The following is a 21,576-nucleotide window of genomic DNA, read 5'->3' on the forward strand; positions in this document are numbered from 1 at the left end:
AGATTGCGTAGTCTTAGCTCAAAAGCCAGCTAAATTGTTTTATTTTCAAAGAGCCATGACTAAATGGCCAGCAAAGAAATAGACAAGCCTACGTCAAATAGTTGTTTGACACAACTACCAAAAGTCCAAGCTCCTTTTAAAATGGTTCTAAATAAAGTTAGATACATAGTTCTTGTAAAAATAGGAAAAACCTTTCAAAAATACTGCATGAAAATAAGGAAAAACAATTGAACCAAAATGTCTTTCTTCTTTATGGATGTGTTTCGACCACATACGACAATTATTCGATATAGTTTTACACATTCGAAACATCAGCAAGAGAAGACACAGTATTTATCTCTGTTACCAGATTCCTTTTAGTAAATTCCTGCATATCCTTGTATCGACAGAAGTTAACAAAAGCTCGCTGTGTGATGAATCCGAGACTTTTCGGTTCATGCCAACTTCTCCTGCTTGTCCCCATGTTAATTCCGGCAAACCTCTTCTTTTTCCTCCTGTACCCATATTTCCTTTTTAGTGTTATATTGTAAGCATGAAGATTTTCCAAATGGTCCGTGAATGTATTGTTAAAACCTACCTTGATTATGTCGTTCAATTCGGGTTGAGTGATTTCCCATCGTTCTGCTAAATCGTCTTCTGGTATAAATTTATGAATTTACGAAACTTTATTCGTATGTAAGAACTATTATTGGAAATCCAACTTTCAATTATGCATATGACTAATGGAAAACCAGTCTTTTTAAACAGATAATTGCGAAATTAAGTACATATATATTTAAATAAATAGAGAGGCCTACGTCTTATTGCTCTTTGACACAAAAGGTCAAAGTCAAATGCCTTGTTACAATGGCTCTTTGCTGACAACCCATTTTCTATTGATAAGTGTTAGAAGAAATTCCAATTTCTAAATTTAACATACCCGGGTACTATAAAACTCATTTCCAGGCTGTCGGAAAATTCAAAGAAAGCTGTTGTGCACAAAGGTAAGATTTAATTTAACTTATGAAATATATACGCATACATTATAAAAAAACAACTGACGATATCGCATGCAGCGCGAAAGCGCTATCGATAAATGTTTCAGCATTGGTTTTGTTCTGTTTGTATTTTTTTAAAACTTAGTTCTACCCTATACCAAGGAATAGGATTTTTTGTTATAATTTGTTTATAATGTTTAATTTTTGCCCCTTTCGACCTCGTTGTTATCGGGCGAATTTAGACGAGAAGAATTCTAATGTATCCAATTATTTCTCTTTTATGATCTCTTTCAATTCGCTCAGCCGAACATAAATTATTTCTTTTTCTTTAACTACAATATTTATTGTCATTGTGTTAATATATAAAGTCAGTTCATTAGCTTCTTTGTATTAGGCAGCCCGGATTTGTAGATGACATCTTTTTCCATGCTTGTCACACTTTTTCGAATCCACCGAACCTTTAAATGTAATTATTATTAATATCGAAAATAAATTTATTTTAGACAACTTTGTACGGGCGAATTCAAGACGGGGCGAAACTGTCCGCAAATGTAGAAGGGCAAAAATAACACATTACGAAAATTATCCTGTACACAGTAGTAAAACTGCAAAAGTAAACCTAAACAACAACTAAACAGCGCCGAAGTAGAAGTTTTCGCTATACAAAATACTCACACAAATGGTAATTAAAAACCATCTTAAATTAAGTATAATTTTTAAGCATAGAAATATATACATGTATAGATTTTTCTGATCATGATTTAGTATTTCTTTAATAACTTTGCTAATCTTTCAAAATACAGATATAGATAAACTACTTTAACTACAGTACTTAAGGAATTGGTTTTTGTAATGATTTTACCAAAAACCGAAAAAAAATTGGTTAAGGTGTTAAACACATGTACGTACAGGCCATCGGCTACTATTAATAGCAGCACGGTTGTATCATGAGAAATGTGCAGTAGATTGAAACAATTCATCTTGAGTAAATTTTTCGATATTTAAAACTAGGTCATTTAAATCATCCGATGAGAATTGATAAAATTTACCATATGGGCTCATTTAAATCAGCCCATGGTAGAAAATGTCTAGATTTAAACATGTCTAGATTCTAATGGTTCCGGAGTCTAAAGGTTCATTTTTCCAAAGACCAACTAGTTGTAAAATTTTAAAACCGACGCTCCGCTTGTACGAATAGTCATAAGTTTGAAAGAATGTTAGTCCGAAGGCCCACTAGTTCAATTTTCCATTTGTCCGAAAGTTCATTTGTTTGAAGGCCAACTAGTACAAATATTCATTCAGAAGGCCCGCTAGTTACCAGCTATTCCCAGCTATTTAAAGAGTCATGTTAATGGTCACTTATACAAAACGAAACTTTAAAACTTAAAAATAGGGGAAATTTTGAAAATCGAACGCTTCAGCATTTAAATTCAAAATTGTTCCAGAATATAAATTCAAACAAATTACATAGTAAAAACTGTTTAAAGGGGCATAGTCACGATTTTGGTAGAAAATTATTTTCTCGATCTTAATGTTTACAAAGTTGTTGTTTACATTTTGAATGTTGAAGCAAAAATTCCAGTTTTAGACCTATAATGAATGTGTTTTAACGTTAGAAACTGTTTATTTATGCTTAAAATGAATAAGAAGACAGACAAATCAAGTTTTTTAACTGGTATATCGAACCTATGTAAACAAAAAAAAAAAATCAAAAAAAAAAAAACAGGGCACGAGCCTTGTTTACATGACAGGGGATTATTGTGAGCTCTGTATCTTGCTTATAACTCTACGACTGGCTCTCAAATTTCACTTGATAACTAGAAATGCATTCTTAAAGCATTATAAAAAATAAAAACAGAAAAATAGAATTTGACCAAAATTGTGACCATGTCCTTTTAAGAATCAAAGTCTGATTACTGTAAGAGGTGTTATATAACAGAGCTTCAGTTTAGGTTGGTATTGGCTTAAATACGGATTTCTTTATCTAAGTTACGCATTGAAAGTAAGATTCAAGCGCAAAGCTACGCATTAGAATTCCTGAATACGCATAACAGTGGGATTATAATGCGTAACTTTTTTATTATGGATACCAAAATTAGATCGAAGTATGACTGAGCAAACCAAAATCGGATTTACCCAGATAGACGCTTGACTGCAACATAAATAAGTGCAACAAGTAAAGGATTTTCTAAAAGCCCTAATCAAAATTAGTACATTGTTAGCATGGATTGGTCCTTTTTTTGAAAGTTATCAAATTGTTAAAAATGAATAAAATTTACCCGAGCAAACTGACACCTGAATAGAATTGCTTAAATCATTGTAAGCAGAAATGAAAACAGTCATGTTTATATTTTAAATAGCAAAATGAAGATTGCAAATACTTGCAATCTAAATCAAGGGTTTCCAATATTCATTTTCCATCAAGCAAAGAGTTCTCAAAGCAAGAACACAAATTAGAAATGAGTTGATTTAAACTGTCCATATTATTTGTACTAGGAATTTGATGTGAAATCATCTATCATATTTATGATAGCTGAGAAAAATTGTAAAATGGCTTTTAAATTTGAGGCATGTAGCCAATTAAATGTAGTGTGACACAGTTTTAAAATTTTTAAAAATAATGAATACTATTCTAGTCCAATTTTAAATAATTCTACTTTATCGGACATTATGGTTAAAGAAAAAAGTAATTGAAGAAACTCTGCATATCAATGACAAGAATATGTGAACGTGTCTGTCTTCCATGACTGTGGTATTTCATGTAGCTTAATCCTTTCCATGCATTCATATTGTTCCTCTGACCAGACTACATGCATATATTGCCTCTAAATTGGGTATGACCGTTTTAATTTTATAGTTTCACATGTTATTTCAAAGCTTCAACTTGCTACAAAGAATTTTCAGCAATATATTCAAGTTTAGTATCCCATTTCTCATTCAGATTACGCTATAACAACATGTAGCTTGATTTTACATTACTTTCATAAAATAAACACCCTTTTCTATTTTCATTTTTTGCTGAAATACCGATAAATGTGTTTAAATACCATATATTTTTTTTTAGATGAATGACCAATCTGGTGTGAAATCATCTGAGGGTAAGAAGACCAATCAGCTGGGTGTTTACAAGGGGCGGATCAAACCATAAAGTTTCAGGAAGATGTTATAACAACAGTACTGACTGCTTTAAAAGAATGAAAATGAAACAGAGGATTGCAGAGTTGATGATATAGGACAAAGTCAACGGGAAAACAAGAGGAAAAGGTCAAACCTTTTAGATGCGTCTTCGAGGGACCCTGATTCTGATTCCAGTGACAGCGATACAAATGCAGGTACATGTATTAACCATCTTATATTTATGAATTTATCATTTTAAACAATATAAGTCGTAATTTCCAAATGTTGTTCTGTTGCAAGAATGTACTAATAAAATTATATTGCATGCAATATTAATTTATTGGTAAATTCTTTGTTTTTTCACCTTAATAATAGTTAAGCGTTTAAATGTATGTTTGCGATGCGCGTTTCACGCTTTTTTGAAGTGATAGCAATCTTCATAGACCGTAAGAAAAAAAAGCATGTTACAATTTATTTTTACATACGTCTGTCAATCTTTCTTAATTCAACCGCAAAAATGAGTTAAAATGTGTTAATAGTTGTCAATTATATCACGTTACACAGAAAAAAAAATCTTCCATGTGTGTGAAGGTTTTCAAGGCAAATTAGATTACATTTAGGATGGAAAACATACACAAGAGATTTCAAAGGTGTATAAATAAGTGTAAATCAGGTAAATCTTTCATTATCTTTTATGTAGCGATAAACTGATGAAAAAAAAATGGCATTCGCGATCGGAAACTGTTCATGCCGACACACTTTGTAACGCGATGGATACGGAATTAGTCTAATGACCCACACAGTTTATTGTTCATTCATAAGCATTGTTGATAACTAAGGAATGTATCGTGTGCATATTGTGAAAAATTTATATTCCTATTTTTAAACGTTTTATGTCTTTTTTGCTGATTGATAGCCTAATATTTTCAGAAAAAAGGTCTAGAAAAACAGAAGACAAGGGAAAAGGGACTACAATGAAAGACTCACAATACAGACAAAGGGTACCTATAATTTTATTGAAAATAAATTAAATGAACCAGACTATGGTTAAACAATGGTTGTAAAAATTTCAGCGTTGAGCAATTGTACAAATAGTTTCAGAAAAAAGAAATAACACAAAAATCAATCTTAACGTTTTAAAAAGGTTTTGTCGGTTCACCCACACACCAAAAGTTTATACGTGATGAATTAAGGTGGTTTTGGACACTTCCATGTTATGACGTATTATTTATTGAAATTAACAATAAATCCAAGTGTAATTGTAAAAGTAGTTTCTTTCTCAAATGTTTCACCTATCAGCGTAGTGCAGTGGTTTAGAGGGTTTACTACGAATCTGTAAGTAATGAGTTCGAATCCCGCTGGGGGTTTTACAATTTTTACCTATCCAAATATTTTTAAAAGATATTTTTGGTTAAATATTGTATAATTTGGAAATTCTAAACCGGTGAAATTTTTTTTGATTATGATGTACTTTGATTCTCAGTGAAGATTCTAAATTGTAAAAATCGCGACCCCATGACCAATACTGGTGCCCCAGGCGTGGTTAAAAGTTTAACATATATACGTAGGAAAATGTTTTAAATCGTCTTCTTAATAACCGCTGCACCAGAAATGCCAATATTTTTACAAAAGCTTCTATATATATATATATATATATATATATATATATATATATATATATATATATATATATATATATATATATATGATTTTAAATTGTAAAAATTGCGACCCCGGACCAAAGCTGGGGCCTCAGGCTGGGTTCAAAGATTAACATGTAAATGCATAGGACAAATGTGTAAAAAATCGTCTTCTCAAGAAGAACTGCATTAGAAATCCCAATATTATACAAAAGCTTCTATATATGGAAAAGATTCTAAATTGTAAAAATCATGACACCCGGACCGTACGGCGTTCAAAGTTTAACATATATAGAAAAATGCTTTAAAATCCCCTGAAGAAGAACTACAATTTAACACTTTGGGATATTTCTATCCATACACTATTGGCAATTATAGATTCTACATTGTTTAAATCGTGATCCCTGTGCTAAAACTGGGCAACAAGAGGGGTTCAAATTTTAACATAGAAAAATATAGAAAACATGTTTAAAACTCCCGAGACTACAAAGTTGCAGTTTGTGAGATTAATATAAAAGGATCCTCAAATAGTAAAATTTCTTCTAAATTGTAAAGATCGTGACCCCCGGAACAACACTGGTTCAAAGTTTAAAGTAGAAATATATAGGGAAATTGTTAAAACATTTTAATTTCTTCTCAATAGCTATAATCCTACAGTTTGTGAGATTACTACACACACATCTTCCTGTTGTAAAGATTCTTAATTATAAAGCCTTGACCATGACCCTCTATCTAATACTGTACCCCATAAGGTTTTTAAATCCCGTTATAGCAACGTATGAATTCGCCCTGTATTGTTTTAGCACAGAGAGGTATCATAGTTTGTAAATTGTATTTTCAGAAAACCTTTATGTTTCGATCTTGTAGCTATAATAATAGTAACAAATACAATACATTTGAAACAAAATAATATCTTTCAGAAATAGAAAAAACCCCTTTAAGAATAGCTTTATGCTTTTACTCTTTGTCTTATCTGAATACAGTATTTACATTTGACAAAATATTTAAATTTGGTATCTTCAAGGGGGATGCATGGCCATCTTGTTCATTTGAGGATCAAAATCTAAACATTTCTGGAACTGACTTGTTTTTGCCAAAAACTGACCAAAACTGATGTCAAAAGATTTAACAATAAGCCAACATGCCTTGACGGTCACCTGAGTACACCGTAGCCCATACACAAACTTTTTGAGGAGTCTCATATGATTATGTATTTAATCAAATTTCATTCTGGAGTGGAACAATTATAATATTGTATTGATGACCACCTTCCTGTCTGAAATCTTAAAATAGGACTATGAAACCTAAAACTTTAGCGAAAAACATAAAGATCATAATAGATCATAGTAGAGGGCACGACCTAATATTGAAAAGATGCAAGACTCTGATAGAAAAATAATTTTCCCATATTTGTATACTTCAAAGATAAGGTTTTATGTATGTATGATTTTATCGACAAAAAGGTGGCTAGTATGCATGTTTTATTTAAAACAACCTCCTATTCCCCATCCCCAGGGCAGGCAGAAACTCTCCCTATGAGCATTTAAAAAACCCCATAAACACAGCTACGTAAAGCTAAACGATGTTTCTCACTTCTCCTTCTCCAACTTTTCACAATTTTCCCTTCACCATCTAACATTTATACAAAAATCAATTTACATGTACTGTGTTATCGGTGATTTTGGTAGGCCAATTATTACTTTACTATTAACGAGTCCTTTTTTTATTTAGAAAGTTCAAAAAATGTTTATGTTTTAAATGATAACAATACTTGGCTCTTTTGATCATACGACTTCTTATTTACATTGTATCCAAAGGAATATCACTCTATTATGAAGCAAGGAAAGATAACTCCCCCTGAACTCTTTCCAAATAGTTTCACAAATTCTTTACTTTCTCTGTATTGAAATGTAAATTACTCATTTCTTTCATTTAAATTCCTAAGCAGAATAGAATAATTAGACAAATATATAACCCCCTCTCAGCCAAAACCTTTGCCTTATAGGTAGGTGACATGAAATATTATTAAAGATGACAGCTTTATTTTTTTATAAATATGCAGTCAGTTTTCATTCTGTGCCAGTAGACTGGTGTTGTTTAAACATTATATACATTACATGTAACACTAATGACTATTTTGGCCACACCCTGCATTAAGACCCCCTACCCTATTCACTATGTGAGTGTATTGACCCCGCCCGAATTTACAAGTAATTTACATAAGTAGTTCTCAAACAGTGATTTCTATCTTATTGGTGAAAAAATATATTTTATAAATGTTGTCAAAACACCATGTTTTACAGTTAATCAACAAAAAAGCTGACTTTATTATTTAAAGCAAAATTTTAAGAGTTATTTTTCATGGATTATATGTTTATTCTCGTAAATCTCATCTCAACAGTCTATTAGATAACCAGTTTAAACCGGTTTTATAAAAAGCTGTTCTTGCTGTTACTAATTTACTCCCTCCGTTATCTGCTATGTATATCAATTTATTTAAGTAAATAATTGATTTCATCAATAAGGGAATGAAAATATAAGCATTAAATGATTTATTTTTGACGTCGTCGTGTCAATAACTGCCGTCAGGTGAGCAGACAGATTATCATAACGCGCTAGCGCGCGTTATTCAATTTGTCTGCTCACATGACGGCAGTTATTGTTACGACGACGTCAAAAATAAATCATTCAATGCTATAATAAAGCATACAGTTTATAAATGTTCTTTGATTATTAAAGCTAGGGCTTACATTTACTAGATGAAAAATGTTGAATAGCGATTTCACATATTTTCTCTTTAAAGAGTAGCGAGTACATTATTAAATCACAAATTTTTTTTATCAATGTATTATGTTTTCTTTTTAAGTTCAATATATAGATAACCTATAATGCTGTTGATTAGGATTAGTCACGGGACATTGAGCAGGGTGGACGCATTCTCACCGCTCTCTGTCATTTGACCTGATTATATTGCAAATTCTGCAATTCTGCGTTTCCAAAAGCTACCTTTCAGTTTGATGCATTCTGGAAACATACCCTTTGTATATTATTAATACTTGTGAGTTTTTTTTGTATGAATTTTGTGTTTTTGGAAGGACTTCTTCATGATGAACTGAACTGTGAGTACGAACTCAGCATTGTTTACCTGTTGTTCACCTATCGCCTTTTGTTTATATTGAACCACAATAACTTTGCCTGTACATATTTTTTTGTTTTGCTCTAGAAGACAAGATGGCAAAATTACTCAAACCAATATATAAATATAAAAGACAATTAATTACACGAAGAAAATGAACGTATTTCCAATTTCGAGCTTCTTGAAGCCGTTAAGTTAGTCAATGTGTAGGTGGAGATACATGTAGTATAAAATGCATTCAGCTCGACCGGAATTTATGGCGAATCTATCTTATTGACAAACTTAGCAGAGACAATATTCTACTGGATGGGTTTGACTTTAAGAGCCAACACATCATAGTGTACGATTCGAACCCATACTCTGCCCGACTAGAGAATCCTACCGACGAGGCTCTCAAGGTCACACTTTATGGAGTACCACTTTCTGTTGACGATTCAGCGGTACTCGAAATGCTGTCTAAGCTTGGTGTGCGCCCTAAAAGCGATCTAAAATATGAAAAAATAAGAAACCCATCCAACAACAAAATGACAAGTGTCCTGAACGGAAACATGTTTATATATGTAGAACCACTTCCATCCAAGCCGTTACCGCGCTTCAGTTATTGTGCGGGATTGAAGTGTAAGATATATCATCGCTTAACCGTCTCCTGTACCAAATGCTGGGAAACCGACCACTTTGCACGCAGCTGTCCAAACGAGCGTAAAAGCGCCGCTTGCAAGGAAGCGGGTCACGAACCTGGATCAAACATGTGCTCGAAATACACCACAGAGGAGAAAAATGTCATCACCATACAAGGCAGTGGAAACGTTATATCTAATTTTCATCCATGTGATATCAAGGTTTTTGGTGAAAATTTCAACTCAGCCGAGTAGGCGTACCAGCTTACTAAAGCTATCCAAACAGGCAATATTGTCGCCGCCGATAAGATCCGAGACAGCCCCAGAATGCAAGCAAATAGGGAAAGCCTCAACCAACACTCCACAATGGAGAGACGAAGCTGACAAGGTAATGGATGAAATACTGTGTGCAAAGATCGACCAGTTAAAAGAAATGAAAGATCTTCTATCCACCTCTAAACCCAACACCCTGTTTGCCCATTCTGTTTATGATCTTTACTGGGGCACTGGTTTAGACACGGAGCAAACAAAGCATACCGACCCAGTTTCGTGGCCGGGGCAAAATATGTTCGGGAAGCTGATCCAGCGTCTGACGGACAAACACCGAGGCAACCGGAGCACCAACAAACCAAGATCTGTCTCTCTGCACAGAGCGGCAAAAACCAAACAACAAGGTATTTATAACTTTTTGAGATAAATCTATGGTAACTGTCAACCAAAAAACGAGACCTTTGTAAAATTTATTTCACTTATCTGTCGTGGCTTAAAGATTATAAGAAAAGGGTAATTCTATATGATTGGATGAATGATATCGATTGTGATGTACTATTTTTGCAAGATACGCATTTTGAGTCAGAAAAAAGAATATGTTAACAATTCCAGGTGGAATGGTACATATTATCATTGTTTTTCTAATTCATCGCATAGCAGGGGGGTTTCAATTTTGATTAGTAGTAAATTTCATTTTAAACTCATTTACCAATACAGATCGGCCGACGGCAGGATAACTGTACTAAATACTGAACATAACAACGAAACTATTACACTTGTTAACTTACGGTATATGCTCCAAATACTGAAAACGATAGAGTTAGCTTTTTTTAAAAAGGTATCAAAATGGATATCAATGTACTGTATGAATGAAAATAATATAATTCTTGTTGGTGATTTCAATTGCTATATGTCAAAGGAAAAAGACAAAAGTTTAAATGGTTTAAAAATTTTACAATATCGTTCCTTGATTTGTGGCAAAAAAAAACCCCCCAAAACATAATGGGTTCACCTGGTGTGATGGCAACAACTCTGCTAAAAGTAGAATAGACAATATATTTTTAACACAAAACTTTTGTTACAGACCGAAAAATATCTATTTACGAAGGCCACCGCTTGTGTCAACCAAAAGAATGCAGGACCACGATGAAAACTAGCTACAGCTAATCGTGTAATCCTGGATAAATAAAGGTTATTATTATTATTAAGAATGAGTGACCACATAGCTATCATATTTAAATGCGAAATTCTTCCAATAGTAGAGGGAAAGGATACTGGAAACTGAGTATATCTGTTCTACATGTTATACAATATTGCGAAATGATAAAATCAATTTCTACTAAATTTGCCAAATGACATTTAACTAGAAACAAATCCGAAAATTGAATGGGAATTAATAAAACTTAAGGTAAAATACCTTAGCATAGAATACTGTACAGAAAAAAGTAAAAGTATGAAACAAAAAATACTATTAATTGAGAATGAACTGGAGAAGATAGAAAGTCAAGATTACTTAAACAAAAACATGATACGAAAAAAAAGGTTTAGAAAACCAACTAGACAAATTGTATGAAAATAAATCAAAAGGTGCTCAAATTAGGTCAAATGGATAGAAGAAGGAGAACAAAATTCATCATATTTTTTATTACGCAGAATCAAATTTTATTAAAACTAAAGATATTTTAGATCAGCTATGTAATTTCTATGAAAATCTATATTCCTCAAACGACGTACCATTAAACAATATCGATACGTACTTAGATAACATACATGTATCATCAGTTTTGTCAGAAAAAGAAATGTGCGAAAACTTCCCAACCTTAATGAAAAACAATAAGTCACCCGGAATAGATGGTTTACCTACTGAATTTTATAAGATGTTCTAGAAGAATCTTAAACACTATTTATATGAAGCTTTATTTCTTTATTGAGTGCAGCAAATGAACGAAAGATGAGGAAGAAACTATGAAATTAAGGTTAAATGCTACATAAAACTCTTACTTTATGGATCGTTAGAGTATGATATCTGAAAGTTACTATCATTCCGTTGTTCAAAGAAGCATACAATGTATATACTCTTGATTATTTCATACGATTTTAGTTGTATTTTTTATGAGAAAATGGAAAATTTGTTTTATAAATTAAATTATAAATATTTCACTGTAAAGTTTTAAATTTAGTGTGAATAAATACATGCTATTATTTTCTTATAAATCGTGTTAAGTAACGTCAATAAGACGTTTATTTTTTTGAATTAAAAACAAAATATTAATGACAATTAATTACATCTTTTGTTCATATTTTCGATCAAAATCTTAAAATATACAATCTTTTATAAAGTTGTGTGTTATAGAGAACAAACATGTGACAATCTTTTAAAAAAAAATAGAAATATTGATTATTTTCAAAATTTGACCGATTTCGAAACAAAACACCCTCCCGATCTTAATTGGAAAATAATTAAATAAACAGTTTTTCCTAATTTGAAGCTAGGAAATTATTTGAGTGTTATTGTATATTACAACCAAACGTCTTAGTTTTCGGGTGAAATTTTTCTGTAAAAGACACTTCTCTTTAAAAGAATTAACATCCTACCCTACCTCAAAATTGAACAAAATTAAATTCCTGAGGATGCTTCCACAATAATTAAGCATTTCTTGCCAAATGATTTTTCAAAAAAAAATTTTGAAATAATATTTCTGTATTATTTCCCATGTATTAATCCTAGCCCGGGGGTTATGATTTAAACAAACTTAAGGAAGCTTCTACACAAGTATCAGTTTTTTTGGTCAAATTGATTTTTAAAAGATTTTCAAAAAATTGACAAAATTTTTTCATTGAATCTTAATTATCTCCCCTTGAAAGAGGGCATGATCCTTTATTTTAAGAATTTTGAATTCATCTCACCTAAGGATAATTCGTGTCAAGTGATTTTGGAGTAGAAGTAAATAATGTGAAAATTTCATACCGGATAATACCTGATCAGAAAATCTAGCTTGACCCTTTAGCTAAAGTGAAATAAAAGAAAATTTAACAGCAGAAAGGCTGTCAATGTGACAGCAAACCGGGTTTTCTTTTGTGTGAACAGTATCCATAATTCATATGTCAACCCCGATTCGATAAACACTAATTATCTTTTGCCAAAAAATAACCGAGTTCAACAAGTGGTATATTTTCATATTAGTAAAATAAATGTAATTTGCACATTTCTGATACAAGTAAATGTACATTTGATAATCAAAACAACAACTTCCTTTTTTGACAACTGTACGAGAGTTATTCGTACAAAAAGTGTACCCTAAATGCAGTATTGTGCGAAGAAATGACTAGTAAGTTCAAAAGCTGGTATTTTTTCATAAATAATCAAAATTAAAAATCCAATTAATATGCACATCTCTGGTTTATGTACAATTGATCTGCAGAACAACAACTTTCTACCCTGAAAAAATTTTGAGGAGGTATTCGTAAAATAGGGGCATCCTTTTTACAGACGCCCCACATTTTCACCATTTCAATAACCAGATTTTTCCTTTGGAAAACCCGGTTAAAAGTCATATCTTTGATTCAATATTCATTGCCAGTGTTTAAGGGACAACAATAATCAAAAATAAAAAACAAGATTTCTTTATCAAAAACCACTTTATTCGTAATCATGGTTAATCACTGACTCTTTAGTTGGAGTCATCAGTTCCCATCGGAACTCACACATACGCCTCTTATTTCATCAAATGAGCATATTGCTCTTTCGTTACATGCCGTTTCATCATCAAAGAATTCTAAACATTGGACACAGTCCTGAAAGATATCCGATACCAGCTCCTCGCAATTTCCTCTGATGGTACGACCGAAAACTGAAAGGTAGAAATATTAAAATTGTACTCATGCCCCAGTTGAGGTACTGCAATACTTTTGCTAATGTTCGCAAAATCAGCAGACGGATGTTTTATAATGCAAAAGAAAAAATTGTATTAAGGGGGAACAGGACACATATCACGTGACTATCATTGTAACGATGCTTTGATGTGCTAACTCAATTATGACGTCATATGTGGTTTGATTGTATATTGCTGTGATGTCATTAATTCTTTATCGGTAACTCCTTCTAACTATTTACATAACAAAGTAGTGCCTTTTAGCAAATTAGTTCCTATACTTGAAAAATGTATGCATATTTATTGGGACATTTTAAATCAGAATGCTTGACACATGTCAGAAAAGAGGATTTGCAATTTCAAAAGCAAGTGTCAAAATTGAAATATCATTTGAAGGAAAGAATTGAAATTGTTGAATTGAAATATATATATATATATATATATATATATATATATATATATATATATATATATATATATATATATATATATATATGCCACACATTTTTATATCAGCAGTTCAAGTGTATTTTCAATAAAATTATATAGAAATTGCATACTCTAGTATCTTTGACAAATGTCTGGTAAGGTACCCTAATTTTTTGCAAGAAAGCATGTCAAAGTATTAGTAAATAAATAACAAATTCCTTGAAAAAGTTATAAAAAATTAAGGAACGTGTCGTCTAACCTTAATTTTCAGAGATTTCATTACTTGACATTGATCCTAAATCCTAAATTTATGTTACCTCTGTTATGACCTTACGTACGGTCAAATACATCCATAAATTCCTCTTTTAAGTTTCATGCGCGGATCCAGAAAATTTTTCCAGGGGAGAGGGGGGGGGGGGGTCGAACGGTTATTTCAGTTTGCCAAAGGGGGGGGGGGGGGCTTATTATATTACATTATAAAGTAATTTAAAGAGTTTAGTACAAAATCTAACAGAGAAAAAAAAATTATCAAACCACTAGTAAAGAAGAAATTAATATTTACGTATTCATTATTTTACCTAAAGATATCTATTATACAAATACATGTAAATCATTTCTAATGAAATTGTGTGACTTTTCTTCAATAAATTATGCAGTTTATTTTCCAACGAATATCATTATATCATATCAATTTGGAAGGAGACTTTGCGATATTCAGAAATATCTAACACTTTAAAATCAAATAATGGGAACATCTCCCGACATTTTACTGTATTATTCATAACATAAAGACAAATGAACACGTTGCATTCAATCATAGTTACAATTTTTTTTTTCCCTTAAACATTTTGCCTCAAACAAAATTCATAAGTTCATACGTTCTTTCTCCTGTCCGCATCTCTGTCTTTCTTCCTCTAGAAGGACCTCACAGAGCGGCCCTGGCTCTGTGACTGGTTCTGTGACTGGCTCTGGGGTAGTGTTCTTACAATTGCAGTCCTTGGAGATTTTCGAACTAGACATTGCTGCCAGAGCAGCGCTTGCTGTATAATATAAAACTAAGACCGTAATACAAAAAATAAGGTTGTCTAACTAAAGTTTGAGAGAGAGAGAGAGAGAGAGAGAGAGAGAGAGAGAGAGAGATGTTTATCGCCTTCTTGATTTCAGTTCAAATAAATTATCCTTTTTCAGAAAAATTAGCTTATAAAACTTCAGCCAAAGTTGTTTTGGAATATTTGAAAAAAAAGTTGTTTTCAAGTTCATCAAGTTTTTTGTTTTCGCTGTTTCCAAGACTTGACTAAAATGGATGCATAAACTTTTCAATTTTAATGACAACATTCTTTAAAATGCTGTAAGTATCTTGAAATATAATCCTAACGTTAAACAAGGTCCAAGGCTGAAGCCTGTCAAGTACATGATACCATGCCAATAGAACCAAAAATCTTGTTTAAAGCATAAAGAGATAGTCATATACTATGGAATCATTAGAATTTGTGCTGGCTTAATTTTCTTGGTATTTGTGGGTAACCACATTCCCCCCACCCCGAATTAACACCCTCGATGAAAACAAAAATTTTGGAAAGAGTTAATTATCTTACTGAATCTGAAAATTGCACCCCCACGATTTAACCAAAAAAACCCAACCAAAATTAAAAGAACAAGAGCCCTGGGGCCACATCGCTCAACCGAGTAACAAAAACCATAATTCGGATCAAATCAGCATTGCAGTATTGAAATCAATTTATCTTGACAATTTAAAAATCTAACCTTTGTGTCTCCACTTTATTCAAGGGAATCATGGTTTGATCAAACTTTAATCTGCTCAACCCGTGCTCTCACATAAATTTCAGTTCTTTTCCAGAAGATTTTTCAATATTTATCTTATATGTAAAAATTGGACCCCCCCCCCCTCCAAAAAAAAAAAAAACTGTGGCTCCATTATACCCAAGAGATCATGATTTTGATGAACTTTATTCTACACTACCTAAGGATGCTTCCACACAAGTTTTAGCTTTTCTGGCCGATTGGTTTCTGAAAAGCTCCTTTTTTCAATATAATCCTATGTAATAATTGGACCCACATTGTGGCCCAACACAACCTCCAGGGGTCTTGATTTGAACAAACTTAAATCTACCCTACCTGAGGATGCTTATTACAAGTTTTAGCTCTTCTGGCCCATTGGTTTCTGAGAAGAAGATTTTTAAATATTTTCCTGTATATCCCAATGTAAAAATTCAACAAATAATGTGGTCCCACTATACCCTTAAAGGCCCATGACTTGAACAAATAACGTGGGGAAATAAGCCGAGGCATAAACCCACTCAAGTCAATTAAAAATCCTTTTACGTACGGTCAAATACATCCATAAATTCCTCTTTTAAGTTTCATGCGCGGATCCAGAAAATTTTTCCAGGGGAGGGGGGGGGGGGTTGAACGGTTATTTCAGTTTGCCAAAGGGGGGGGGGGGGTCTTATTATATTACATTATAAAGTAATTTAAAGAGTTTAGTACAAAATCCAACAGAGAAAAAAAAATTATCAAACCACTGGTAAAGAAGAAATTAATATTTACGTATTCATTATTTTACCTAAAGATATCTATTATACAAATACATGTAAATCATTTCTAATGAAATTGTGTGACTTTTCTTCAATAAATTATGCAGTTTATTTTCCAACGAATATCATTATATCATATCAATTTGGAAGGAGACTTTGCGATATTCAGAAATATCTAACACTTTAAAATCAAATAATGGGAACATCTCCCGACATTTTACTGTATTATTCATAACATAAAGACAAATGAACACGTTGCATTCCAAAATTAAAAGAACAAGAGCCCTGGGGCCACATCGCTCAACCGAGTAACAAAAACCATAATTCGGATCAAATCAGCATTGCAGTATTGAAATCAATTTATCTTGACAATTTAAAAATCTAACCTTTGTGTCTCCACTTTTCTCAAGGGAATCATGGTTTGATCAAACTTTAATCTGCTCAACCCGTGCTCTCACATAAATTTCAGTTCTTTTCCAGAAGATTTTTCAATATTTATCTTATATGTAAAAATTGGACCCCCCCCCCCCCCTCCAAAAAAAAAACTGTGGCTCCATTATACCCAAGAGATCATGATTTTGATGAACTTTATTCTACACTACCTAAGGATGCTTCCACACAAGTTTTAGCTTTTCTGGCCGATTGGTTTCTGAAAAGCTCCTTTTTTCAATATAATCCTATGTAATAATTGGACCCACATTGTGGCCCAACACAACCTCCAGGGGTCTTGATTTGAACAAACTTAAATCTACCCTACCTGAGGATGCTTATTACAAGTTTTAGCTCTTCTGGCCAATTGGTTTCTGAGAAGAAGATTTTTAAATATTTTCCTGTATATCCCAATGTAAAAATTCAACAAATAATGTGGTCCCACTATACCCTTAAAGGCCCATGACTTGAACAAATAACGTGGGGAAATAAGCCGAGGCATAAACCCACTCAAGTCAATTAAAAATCCTTTTATTTTTTATCTTACGAAAACCACTTTTGTTTCATCTATTAAGCATATGTAATCATTTGCATTCAGTATTGCCAAAACCTTTAAAAATTGACTTCAAAATTAATTGCTATTAAGACATCAAAATATGTATACGCTATTTGAGCAACAAAATGCTAATTAATTAAATCGGATGTTCAGACTTTAGTTTTTTATAGAGTTGGTTATCGTACCATTTTTTAAAGAACGTATACTGATAAAACATGAAATATATTTTTCAATTTTCAAAAAATGGTACGAAGACCCACTCTGAGGTAAAAAGCGAGTTTTCTTATTTCAATTTTCAAGATGACCATCAAATGGCCAAGACCGAATTATGTTTGGGCAATACTAAATTGAGTTTGTTATTTAGATGGATTAAAACATGTGATGTCGTGGTGTAGCGGTTAGCGAGGGGTTCTTGGAACAAAGGTATGTTGAAGTAGGTGTTCAATTCCAATGAATTGTGTTGTAAATATTTTTTCATATCTTTGGTTATTTTGTTCAAATTCGAAAAACTCATTTGACGTCAAGAAAGTAAAAATTGCGTTATTATGAATTAAACACACGCACTTAATCATTTTATAGTTTTTTAGTTTACTTGTAAATAAGTTATTTTTAGTAATATTTTTTAAAATAAACATGTTACTTTGTTAAGGGGGAACAAATTATGGACTTTAAGACAAAAGATTGGAATTCTTTATTCTTATATGTACACACACATAATAAATTCTGTGGAGATATGCACAAGAATAAGAATATTTGATGTTAATACACATATTATACTAAATGCATGATTGTCATTTTAAACATAATAGTGATAGGGTTGTGGCCACTTGTGGGCATATGCCTCGGCTTATTCCCCCAGGTTCTTTGAATCTAACCTACTCAAGGATGCTTCTACACAAGTTTCAGCATTTCTGGTGAAATAGTTTTTTTTTAGAAGATCTTTAAATATTTGCTCTACCTATGTTAAAGGTAGACCCCCCATTGTGCCCTCTATCCTCGATGAACATGATTTGAACAAACTTGCATTTACCCTACCTGACGATGCTTTCATAAAGTTTTAGCTTATTTGGTCAAATTTTTTTGAGAAGATTTTTAAAGATTTACTGTATACATGTATATCCCTATGTAAAATTTAGAACCCCCCCCCCCCCCATTTAGGCCCCATCCTACCCTTCATGACCATGATTTGAGCAGAATTAAATATACCCTGACTAAGGTTGCTTCCACACAAGTTTTAGCATTACTGGTCAAATGGATTTTGAGAAGAAGATTATTGAAAAATACCAACAATTTTCCAATAAGGTTTAATTACCTACCCTTTGAAGAGGACGTGGCCCTTCATTTTAACAAATTTAAATCATTTTTACCCAGTGATGCTTTGTGCCAAAGTTTGTTGAAATTGGTCCAGTGGTTCTTGAGAAGAAGTAGAAAATGTAAAAAGTTACCAGACGGACAAACGGATAGACAGATTGACGTACGCCGAACAAAAAGTGTTTAGAAAAGCTTAGGTGAGCTAAAAACTACTGTAACAGTCCAAGAAAATTGGCCTCCACGAATATAAATGATTATACAGTACTGCAATGCCTTGGTAAACTTTATGTTCAGACCTGCCAGTGCAACGATCCCAATTGAACCAGCTGCTGCAATAAGGCTTCCTGAAGTAAGATCGGACTGTCCTGGATACGGGGGTGGAATACAATGTATATTCATGGCAACCCAAAAAAGCAGCATTGATGCCCCAAACAGTACCCTCTATTTTAAAGAAACAAGAATTTTGGAAAATAAATGATAATAAAAAACTGCTAATGATTTTAAATATTCATATAGCAAAAACAAATTCAAAGCAGTGCAACAAAGACTTCTATAAAGATAGAGATAGGATCAGGTGTCTATGAGGAGTAAGCATCCCCTGCCAACCGGTCGCGCTAAAGCTAAATGTCAGAAATTCCAAGATTTAAGTTGGAAATTCGAACTTTAAATTATAAAGATAACAAATTTACAACGTTACACTAAAACGCTTCCCTACCATTTGAATGTACTTGGTTCACCGTGTAATTTTTTAACGTTACCATCCGGGGTACTTGAGCAATCCGTATATTTTTTTACCCGTGTATTGAAACCTAATCTTAAATCTAAAAGGGTGCTTTATATTAGTAACCCTTAGATATTTATGAATAAATAATTACATGTAATAAATAATAAGATAATGTGCTTCAAATATATCTTGGAACAGAGTTTAGTTACTTAAAAAAAATAACATGAATCAAATTTCAATAGATAAAACGCCTAAATTTTATTTTGTGACAAATAACGTCAATTCAAGTCAAATTAAATTATTCACAACTATTGTAAGCAAATAATACCTGTCACTAAAATTTATCATAAGCAAAATAAGGTGATCGGGTGTTTTGAAATGGTAAAGAGCAACATACTGGAGTTAAAGTTGTAAGGGAACAAAAGATACACTGATTATAAATTAAAGATGTACGAATCGAATTCAACGATTAAAAAGAATGACATAAACCGAATTCGATACATTTTCTTAATGATTGAAAATATAATATGGAAAAATAAATGTAACTTGCACACAACGGGTAAGAAATTTCGAATCGAAACCTTCAAGATATGCTACGAAATCTTGGAAGGCATAAAAGTAAATTATCTCTCGGCAGTTGCATGAATAATTCTTAAGGTTAGTTTAACAACTTTATCACTTTCAAAAACAAAATGATATAGACAAAAAAATTTGATTTTTATTGAGCAAAAAACCTTACCTGCATTTTCATAGTCTGTTTGCAACTGTTTTTCCGTTGCGTGTCCAGCGGTATATATACTGCGGGTTTTACACAGGCTATAACGTTTAACGAATCAAATAAGATGTTTTTTGGTTGTGTCATTCTCTTATTGATTGACTTCATCTACCTGTAAGAGAGTGTTTACTTTTTTTGCCAGTCCTATTTACTGTGAGTTGGTTGAGTTAGACCAATAAACGATTTTTCATTGGTTATGCCATTTATCTAAGTGACTTGTACGGATTTCATTTACTTATACCATGTACTAACAAAATGATTTGTGAATATATCGACATGTACATCAGTGTGACCTTATAGCTTTATGTGGGACATGCCGCTACTGTTTCTCCAAATGTATGTTTGCGATAGACTATCCCAAATAAAGGTCCCATGTCATTTATATCGAGAGTTAAAAAGTTTGGTGCATACTGTATGTAAAATTGGTTATTTACGTTGGTGGTTAAATATGCGATTTGTATGGTCAAACAATACGCATGGGTGATAAATAGGCAGATGCTTGAATCACAACACTAAAGTTTTGAGATTTTTACCACACGCGCGGGGGTATTTTACGCTGTTTTAAACTTACCACATACATAGTGTAAATTTCTTCTACGCAGAAATAATCCATTTTACAGTAATCTCTCTCTTGTGTTGAGAGAGAGAGAGAGAGAGAGAGAGAGAGGGAGAGAGAGTTGAATTTCTCTTGAGAGAAGATGACCATTATATTTGACACAAAAAAATATTGCATGGTAAACAGGTGGATTGCAAAAAACAAGTTCAAGATTTATCATTACGTATACATGCGTGTATCATATAATTTTATAATATAACTTACTGAATTTTGATCTCAAATACAGTCAATTTTGACGCAATCGGTTTTTACTCCAACTTTTCATCTGTTGTATCAGCATTCGTCAGGCTTTCTGTCACGAATATTGCCATTTTTTTTTTACATCTGACAAAGGAAGCTGTTTTAGTTTATCACAATTCTTTTTAAAGAGAACCATTTGGGCTCGTTTTGTAACTTGAAACCCCATTTGATCTTTCAAAAAGTCAGACATTACTTTGCTTTTTTTCCTTGATCATCACCAAACAAAGCCATTGCTAGCTTGGCAGAAGCCATAGTTTTAATATCTAAACCCAATTTCACTGTATTTCTTGGGGATGGGGGGAATGGGCTTCA

At 32.5% G+C, this 21,576-nt stretch overlaps 1 protein-coding gene and 1 long non-coding RNA gene across 2 annotated transcripts; one reads left to right on the plus strand and one right to left on the minus strand.

The window, feature by feature from the left end:
* The first annotated feature begins 802 nt into the window (after positions 1-802).
* LOC128165445 (uncharacterized) lies at positions 803-5,349 on the plus strand. Its single transcript, XR_008241060.1, has 3 exons — positions 803-983; positions 4,042-4,309; positions 5,025-5,349. It is a non-coding gene; the product is annotated as an uncharacterized LOC128165445 (long non-coding RNA).
* An 8,059-nt stretch (positions 5,350-13,408) lies between these two features.
* LOC128164489 (uncharacterized) lies at positions 13,409-20,536 on the minus strand. The gene is made up of 4 exons (XM_052828335.1): positions 20,373-20,536; positions 19,206-19,350; positions 14,937-15,098; positions 13,409-13,608 (listed from the first exon to the last, which is right to left on the minus strand). Exons 1-4 carry the CDS (start codon positions 20,514-20,516, stop codon positions 13,442-13,444), a joined length of 618 nt encoding a protein of 205 aa, XP_052684295.1. The 5' UTR covers positions 20,517-20,536; the 3' UTR covers positions 13,409-13,441.
* Between the last annotated feature and the right edge of the window lie 1,040 nt (positions 20,537-21,576).

This window comes from Crassostrea angulata, chromosome 10 (assembly GCF_025612915.1).
Source record: "Crassostrea angulata isolate pt1a10 chromosome 10, ASM2561291v2, whole genome shotgun sequence".
NCBI lineage: Eukaryota > Metazoa > Mollusca > Bivalvia > Ostreida > Ostreidae > Magallana > Magallana angulata.